Source organism: Castor canadensis, chromosome 11, assembly GCF_047511655.1.
Source record: "Castor canadensis chromosome 11, mCasCan1.hap1v2, whole genome shotgun sequence".
NCBI lineage: Eukaryota > Metazoa > Chordata > Mammalia > Rodentia > Castoridae > Castor > Castor canadensis.
In genome coordinates, this window is record NC_133396.1 from 82490294 (window position 1) to 82499684 (window position 9391).

At 46.6% G+C, this 9391-nt stretch overlaps 1 protein-coding gene across 1 annotated transcript; it reads right to left on the bottom strand.

Moving 5' to 3' along the window:
- Nucleotides 1-2131: 2131 nt before the first annotated feature.
- Ier5 (immediate early response 5) lies at nt 2132-7769 on the bottom strand. Its single transcript, XM_020157665.2, has one exon. It carries the CDS (start codon nt 7541-7543, stop codon nt 6704-6706), a length of 840 nt encoding a protein of 279 aa, XP_020013254.2. The 5' UTR covers nt 7544-7769; the 3' UTR covers nt 2132-6703.
- Between the last annotated feature and the right edge of the window lie 1622 nt (nt 7770-9391).

Here is a 9391-nt window from a genome sequence, read left to right on the forward strand (position 1 = left end):
CCTAAGTAGGAGGCCCTCCTCTCTCCTCTTATCCGGGTATTCAGGAGCCCTGAGCAGCAGTAAAGTCCATTTAGGAATCCAGATGTCTGATGCTGAGGTGACTGAAAGGTTATGAAGCAGACAGCTGGTCCAGCCCACACGCCAGAATTGCCCACACACCACATCTTTACAGCTGCTCTCAGTACACGCTAGAAAGTGCCTTTTAAAAGACAGTTTGAAGAGAGAGTGGAGTGGGGGGAGAAACCACAGAAATTACAGAGCAATAACAACCCCAGCGTAGCGTCCTATGTACCTGAACTTCAACATCTGAAACAGAATCTTTGCTTTTAGTGATTTCTCCCATGACCATAAAAATAAAAGCCACTCCAGTGTCTAAAGTAGGTCACAGGGGGGCGGGGTTGGAGAGAAAGCTGATAAATGCAGATGCCAAGGAACTTTCACCCTTTTCCAAACCAAAAATAAAACTTGGAAATTGTCTGAAGAAGATGACAGCTACAATTTAAGAAAAAGCCAAGGAGAAAAAGGTGGGTGGGGTGGTGTGTTCCTGCCCTAAGTTCACTTGGCCCAAAACAGATCTTGAGCAGAACTTCAGGCAGTGTCAGTTCCTCCCCATGATGCTCCCCCGACTCCCCATCACCGCACAAATTTTGAGCTCACTTCCCGCTGGTCATCTCTGCTGCATGATGCCAAATAACTGCTCCCCTCTCCCACTTCTAGTAACTCACTGATAAAAGGCTCTCTTAATCAGAGACAAGAATGGGGAGACAAGGGAAAGAGGCGTTTTTGGATTTCTCCATCTTAGTGGTTCTGTGATTCATTATCTGGTCTAGAAAGCGGCACATGCAGTTCCAGCAAAGGACAGGGTGCAAAAATACTGCGTAACCCAGGTTTGGGCTTCTCTGGCTTTGCCTCTCTTTTCCTACATCTGATCACCAGCCAAGCTGGCTTTCTACTGGTGCTCCCTATTCTAGCTGGGGGTAGATACTCCCCTATCCACCCTTGCTATTATGATGGGATTGGGAGGTCTGGTGAAGCACAGAAAGAAGACAACTTCCAGCTACCACTTGGGCTGTGACTTGATCTCCAGGGCTCAGACTCTACTGGTCTCAAAGTCAAGAAACGCAAATCTTTGCTCTTAATGAGCTATCCCATCCCCAACCATAGCTCTTCCCTGGGCAGCCAAGACTTTCTCAAATGATGAAAGCGAGTACCCTCTGAATGGGGAGAGGACACTCAGACCCAGACAGAAACAGCTACAGCCCTGATAGAAATATCTATGCCACAAAGGATGATGTGACTACCTAGAAATAGCCAACTAGGTAGATCAACTTAAACATTCTAATAGATGGCATCCTTGATTCAAGAAGGGGATTGAGCATAGGAAGTAGCCACAGGAAATCCTATGCCTTAGAGACAACGTCTGTGCTTCAAGAGAGGAAACAGATCTACAGAGGGTAGGTGGTTTGGTTTTGCTTTTGTTTGTGATTTTTTACCTCAGAGCAAGCAAGTTCTCAGCTGCTGCCCTTCCCCAAAACTTAAGAAGTGGAACGGATCAAAGAATAAGCAGGTGAGAGCATACAGCTTTCAGCACAGCCCTGAGTTCTAGAAAAATGGAGAAGAGCCTTGCCTTGGCATCCACTGGAATGACGGGGCTGGGCAAACCTGGCAGAGGCTCCATTCATAGGGAGAAAGCAGACAGGGTTGACTTGGTGTTAATGAGCATGAAAGGGACAGATGTTTCTCACCTTCATCCTGCAAGTAGGGGATATGGTTTATCACACAGGCCTAGGGGCTTCTTGTGATCAGGTCCCAGGCCACTCCATTATATAAAACTCTTAAGTAGATAGATTTACCAAGGAACATCACAGGGCTGCTCTATGCTAGTCCCCTGAAACAATCACCAGCTGGAGAAGCTCAGTGGCAGTGATAGCCACCAGCCCTTCTTCCCACAGCTTCCAAAAGCTGATAACCAACACTCCTCATCTGCTCAGAAGTGGGCAGCATGCAGTGTGGAGGCTGCTGTCGGTCTGCAGAGCAGGGGAGAGGGAGAGGCTGCTTCAGGAATGCAGTCCCTGGAGACTTCTCCTTCCCTGCCTGCAGGATTCCAAAGGTCTGAGACAAACCCCAGGACAAAGTCCAGCAAAGATACTCTGGCCTATATTCCTTTGGGAGAGCAATTGCTAGAGAGGGATTTTATTTTTAAAACTTTTATTCCCACTGGGGGAGGGGATTGGCGGAGGAACACACAGGAAAAACTAGATGAGGAAGGAGGCATTTAACTAGACATGTGTATTGTAAACTTTCTGCTATACCATATTCATTCTCTATGGTACTCTTAACTGAAAACTCTGAGGGGATCCAAGTGATTCTAACATCAGCTCTGCTTCTACTATGTTCTTCCAAGGCCTTCCACTGGGTAGAATTTTGAATGTGAACAATGGTTCAAAGGCTGAGAGACAAACTGCTCATTACTGGAAAGAGTGCCAGGAATCCTGGGAAGCCGACCTCACTCCCCACTGGAGCACTGCACCTCATAGTAACGGCTCCTTTCATAGTCACGGGAAGGTTGGCTCAGTGTTTCTTTTCATTCCCATCTTCTTTCAGGAACTGCTGGGATAAAAGGGAGCTGAGGCAAATAAAAAATTCACAAACAGGACAGGAATAAAATATTTAGGGCAAAAGATCAGAAATCCTTTGGTTATTCAGTGAACTGAACTAACTTCTCCTTTAACAATAACAACAAAAAAAAGTGTAAGGAAATAAATGTCCATCAAACTCCCTGTCACAGTTGGTATTAGCCTTTAGACTCCATCGTACTGACTCTAAGTGAGACGGTCATGCCTAATAAATTGAAGAGATTCAGATTAACCCAATGATAGAAAAATGGAGTTTAGTCATTATTGACTTTGTTCCCAATATTAACTACATCTTTATTCTGGGAAGCATTCCACCAAAGTTGTGAAATGGCCCATTCCCTTCTACTTCTTTCCAGATGGAATCAGTGATGAATACGAGGAATAGGAGGTTAGTAGGTATCTCAGAAAGTCACTTTGGAGGGGCAGTTCAAGCTTTCCATCGTTAGTTTTTTTTCCCCAAATAGAATTGGTGGTTTCTGAAAGACGGGTTTAAGCAGTACGACTGAGAAGCACTGTACTAAAATCTTTACAATTAATTTACTATTAATGTGATCTTGGTGCACTTGTCAAAAAGAGCTTTAAACAATTAGCCTTCACATAGCAGTTAAAAAAAAATCCCAAAAACCTAATGGGGTTGAGGGCTAGGGTATATAGCTCAGTGGTAGAGCATTTGTTCAGCATGTTTGAGGCCCTGACTTCAATCTCCAGCACTGGAAAAAAAAAAAAGAAAAGAAAAAGAAATCCAGACCACAACTATGGCTAATTTGATCAAGAGAACATGTCTCTCTCAAAATGGTCAAAAATGGTTTTTAGATACCCAAAGTATGACTTTTCTAGTCACACCACATCTGATTTAGTTGTGTGGTGACCCTGTCTGGGCATCAAGAGGCCTCTTGTCCAGGACTTATCAATTAAACCATGGCTTAAGCATCATTCTATGCCCAGCAATTTGGGCTAAAAATAACTCATGACTATTTTTTTCTTTACTCATCATAGGAAGCATTTGTATGTCAACAAGAACTTTGTTCCTTGAGCTTTCACTCCTGTTTACTCCTTTCTGAAAATAGAGCTGTTTGATACAATCCAGGGAAGTCAGAGAGTTGGTGTGAGACACATAGCAACAAAACTATGCTAGTTAGAACAAAGCTTCATGACTGCCAAGCATCCAGAGAAAAAGTAAAAGAACCCACACTCACAGATAGGATAAAGATTCACTCTTCCCCTCCTTTCCTACAAATATGCACAATTCTTTTACTACAGAATATCTGATTTATATACAGAATTAATTTCTACATTAACAATCAAGTTAACAATACTATGTACAAAGTACTTGTTTTGGTTTTGGCTTTTTGTAGCCTAGTGCTAGAATTACAGGTATTCACCACCATACCTGGCAGTTATGAGGTCCCTTTCTAAGACTATTAACTCATTAATTTTCACAACCCTATGAAACAAGTACAATTATCCCACTTTCATATTTGAAAAACCTGAGGCACAGAGAGAAGAAATAATAAGGTCTCAGAACTAAATAGCAGTTGATACAATAATCCAGGCAGTCTGGCTCCAGAGCCCACATTTAAACCATTACACTACATGGCTTCTGCAACAAAAAAAGATAAGGATTTTTAAAGTTTCCTACACAGCTTTATATTCCTATCAAATATGCCAATTTACATTCTCTAAATTAAGCAGACACATGGTCCCATGGTTCATCATATGAAACCAAAGACTCAACAGGATCTTTAGCCTCATCCAAAATATACACTGTCTTTAACACACCAAATGTTATCCCTTTCAAATATTAAAAAAAAATGCACTGAGATAGCTGTTCAAGCATAATAATTGCTCTCTAGCAACAGGAAATGATTGCAGAATTAAGTTCCTGAACACTTTCAGTTAGGCAGTCAGCCTTCAATGGATCTTTGGTGGTTATAACACAACTTAAATAGCTAATGCCTGAAAGAAAAACAAGACAATTTAACAAGACTGATTAGAGAATGTTTTACTCTCTCTGTTATTATGGTGATGGAGTATAACGTAAAAAGTTCCCTAGGCTTAAGGAACCACTAATAGAGTTGAAAAAATATCAAAGCAATGACAGTTCATACAATTGTTAACTTTAGCTAAGGCTACGGCATCATTCATAAGCTGTTTTTGTTTAAAGCTGTAACCTTTACTTAAAGCTTTGTCCCTTTCCTCAGTTTCTCCTGCCTCTTAAACACTCTATGTACTCATAAACTGGAACCATCTTTTAAAGAACTGGCAACCACGTTTTAAAACACCACTCCCCACTTGGTTTGCTACTGAAATAAGAGATTATTGAAAACCTTTCAACTATTGAACATTTTGCTTTAGACAAAAAGCTCCCTTAAAAGCAGTAATTTTAGTAAAATGACTTGTCTGTCATCACCTAAGTGCTTTATCAGGACCAAAACACTGATGTCATCACTTAGGTGACAAAAGCAAATCAGGAAGTTTTGCTGCATAATTTACCTAGCCTCCTTCCTTATCTGGTTTGACACACAGAATTTCACTTTCACTAATGCACTTATTTTCCACAGCTGTAGTAGTAAAAGAAAAAAGAAAAATTCAACTTGGACATGTAATGGAATGCAGAGGTGGTCCTGAGCACTTGGACAAGCAGTCTCATAAGCTTCTCCCTCTGATTCTAATAGACTTCTAAAGTAGCTATGATCTAAACTTTTTTCTTTCCCACTTCACTTCAAAGCTAAAAGCTTAACAGGAGACTACAAGAAAGTTTTAGTGAAAAACATTTTTGTGTGTAAGAAGGGCTTCACAAGTTGGTGACTCGATTATCTAATGTTAAACAGACACCGTCAGGCTGGGCTGTAGAAAATCAAATTTACCTCAGTTGACTGACTATAAAAAAGGCAGTTGCAGGAACAGTTTTCAAGAAACTGGCAGTCTCTCATACTAGTGTGTCTAATAGCAGTCCTATGCTATGGGGGTGAAACCTGTAAACGTGCGTCTCTTGATACTTTGTGAAGTCAGCAAATAATACCCTTAGTCTGATACTAAGAACCACACCTTCAATTCGCTAGCCTAGGCCTTAGCTTCCCTCTTCCCTCTTTGCTGGAAACCCAGACAAGTGATTTATATAGACAAGGAGGCAGTGAAGTTGCTTCAAAATATTTAATACGTGTTAGACACGTAAGTTACATTTTTATACAAAAGTCAATACAACGAAGGAGAAAATACTGTACAAAAACCTTATCAGCTTCCCCAACCTTTATACAACAAAGACTGGAGTCACCGTATCTACAAAACCATAAGATCTTTCCATTTAGGGCTTCTGTCTGTAAACTTTGTTTCATTAAACACTTTTTAAAAGCACTGTGTGGTAGTTCTGAGCTAGAGCTTTTAAAAATACATCTTTTCTCTAGAAACTCCTTATTTGCAAGCTTGACCTCTCCGGTTAAGTTCATCAAGCTTTATTCCCCTGGGGGGAAGTGAAGGTTCCTTGACACTCCTTTTCCAGAGTACCCGCGGGGTATGTTTCTTCTGTGCGAGAGGATGGTGGGAGGAAGACAAGGAACCCACGTCCACTCCGGCCCGCGGAAATCCTGGGAGGAAACGCCTGGCCCCCGGGCGGCTTCGCTTCCAGAGAGGGGCGCGTGAAGTCCCTCCCTCCCCCACCATCGAGCGGGGAACTCCCGACCCCGAGCCTTTCACCGCTTCCTTCTCCGTGCTCCGGGCAGAGGAAAGTCCCTGTCTGTCCCCAAAGTCTTAAGCCCCGGGGAAGGGGTGATGCATTCCAGAAGGACAAAATAAGTCTCAATTCAACAAGACAAACTTACAGACGCAGACATATACATACACAAAGGAGAACGACCGTCCTCTCGCACTCAGCCTCGGACTCCCGGTTCCCAGCTGAACCGAGGATAGCGGGCAGCAGGGCCAAACCGGGGTCAGGGGCTGCCCGGCGGCCACCAGCGCCCCGCGCGCTCGGCGCCTGCGGTCTCGGGCGTCCTCGCAGCCGGAAAGAGGCCCGGCCCTCCCTTCGGGGACGCTCGCTGCTGCACCTCCACCCGCATGGGGCGCCGGGCTCAGAAGGCCACGATGGCTGTGCTCCAGGGGTTAATGTCTCTCAGCACCGGCTTATCGCAGCAGATCTGCCCGGGCTCAGCGGCTTCCGGGCCGCTCTCCGCGGCCTCCTCCTCCTCCCGGCCGCCCCCGGGGCTTTTCCGTAAGAGTCCCGAGAAACTGGAACCGAAGATGCTGATGAGGTTAGCCACGTTCCCCGTCTCCATCTCCTCCTCACCGTCCTCCTCGCCCCCGCCGCTCTGCTCCTCCGAGTTCCGGCGCGGCTTCTTGAGCGGGGTTGAGCCGGGCGCCGGGCAGCCCGCATGGCCGCCGCCCGCCCCCGCCGCGCCACGCTTCCTGGGACACACGACTGGTGGCGCGGGGGACTCGCAGCGACAGTCGGCGCGGGGGGACACGTCCGAGACTTCCCCAGCCGCCGCCACGCGCGGTCCGTCCACGCGGTCCCCGGCAGCTTCCGCCACGTTCCCCGCTCCGGCCTCGGTGGCCGCGGGATCTGCTGCGCTCCCCGCCCGCGGCGCGTTGGGGACCTCGGGGCGCTCCGGCTGCGCCTCGCTCTCCGGCCAGGCGGCGCGGGAGGCCGGCGGAGGCGGCTCTCCCCAGCCGGCAGGTGGCCCGGACGCCGGCTCCCCGGGCTGCGGTGGCGGCACCGCCGGAGTCCCCGCGGGGCCGGCCAGGTAGAGACCAGGGCACGGGTCACTCAGGTAGACCTGGCGGGCGCTGCGCAGCACCAGCGAGACCAGGAGATTCTTGTGCAGTTTGATGCCGCCGCGCTGGACACGCGAGTTGTAGATCTTGCCCAGCGAGATGCTGACGATGCGGTGAGCCTCCAGCTTGAACTCCATCGTGCCGCCTCTCTTTTAGGGCTAGCGCTCAGGTGACTAGAGGGAGCCACTCGGTTCACGTTAGGAAGCTGAAAAGGGAGCGTCAGGCGTAAACAAGACCGCCCCGGGGGGCGCACCCTCTGAGGGCTCCGAAGAGAACCGACTCGGCGATGCGCGCCGCCCCACTCAGCCTCCCCACAGCAGACAACCGTCTAGTTTCAGGTCCGTCGCTCAACTGAGAGGTGTCGGCCGCCCCCGCGCCTTAAATAGGCTCCCCGACCGCCAATCACAGAGCGCCGCCAACCGTTCGGGGCGGGCCAGAATGCCTCAGTGCGCCGCGCTTGGCCAATCGGAGGCCGAGGAGGAGCTACAGGGCTGGTTCGAACGTTAGTCCCGCGGAGCAGGTTTTTAAAGGGGCGACGGCAAGTGGTCACCGACTGGTGCCGGTGGGGCTTGGACTCGGTTGGGTGCTGGAAAGTGGGGCTCGCAGTGCTGTTTGTAGTTAAGGATTCTGGCTTGTGCCCTGGCTCACTAGAACCAAAGAGAACGGAAGCATTCGAACTTTCATCTGAGTACTCTGCTCAATAAAGTCCTGATCCTTCTCTGGTCAACCAACCCCCCTCCCACCCCAACGCCGCCACCACCTCCACCTAACCAGCATTTCCAACCTCTCACACCTGTAGTCCCTGGCCAAACCCTGGCAGAAATGGAGGTTACAAAACAGGGGACACCCCTGGATAGCAAATTGTATTATTACAAGGTATTTGGCAGATATTGTTTTTCATGAGCCTCTTACCCACTAGAGTCACACACACTCTTAGCATCTGACAAGTCTAACCCCATAGAAAAGAAGAAGTTCTAGAAATTCCTAAATTTTTGTCTTCTTATCAAGGACTTGAGTCTAGATACAAAATTATTGGTCCCCATCTAAAGCTGGCATCTATCACTTTGTTCCCTAGATTCTAGAACAAACTCAGTTGTCACATAGGTAAAATGGAAGAAGTTGTGTGCTTCTCCACAGTGATTTTTCTTTAACACAGTAACTGACTAACTTACCCTTGGGAAAATCTAGCACGTTCTAAAAATACAATGGAGAAGTCCTGGGTTCCTATAATGATGTCATAATTTTATTTTGTGCCAAGGTAAAAATGTAGGAGAAGAGTGTTCTAGAATTTCTGATCAGCGACAGCGTTGTCTATCTTTGTTGGCACAAAGGCCATGGGGTTGTACAGGATTGTAAACTGGGAAGGTAAGAGAGTTAGTTCTAGTTAGTCCCATGGAAGCCCCACCACAGACCTACCTGATGTCTGTAAATAACCTCAGTACCTTTTTAGTTTCAACTCTAAAAGGGACAAGTCACCTGTCACATCTACTTTATTATACAGAAAAGAAATGACAACTCTCAGTCACAATCTGAATAAGAAAACTAAGCAGGACTTTCTTGGAGTCTGTGTAGAACAGTTTACCTGATGCTGTGCAGGGGTTTGGCGAAGGAACGTATTTATTTAGAAGGAATATAGTAGTGAAAGGTGGGCTTGGGTATGGCTGGTTCACCATCAGGATGCCTTCAAAAGGTGCGATGGCTCAATAATGTTACTTTTGCCCACAGCTTACCACTGATAACCAAGACACAGTCTATGAGACCAAGAATTCCTTCCCTCTAGGAATTTTCAGCCCACACAGAGATAAAATAATTACAAGAATTACAAAACCTAGCAACATATATTGAGTAATAAAAGAAAAATTTCCCTATATTTTCTCTTTGAGTGAGAGCTTTTAGTCACTATAAAGCAATGGTTAAGAGTGCAGTCTCCTGGGGTTCGAATCCCAGCTCCACTTTTTATTTGATGTGTGCCCATTGGAAAGTTA

Coding starts and splice junctions, on each gene's coding strand:
- Ier5 (XM_020157665.2), bottom strand. CDS start 7,543: ATGGAGTTCAAGCTGGAGGCTCACCGCATCGTCAGCATCTCGCTGGGC.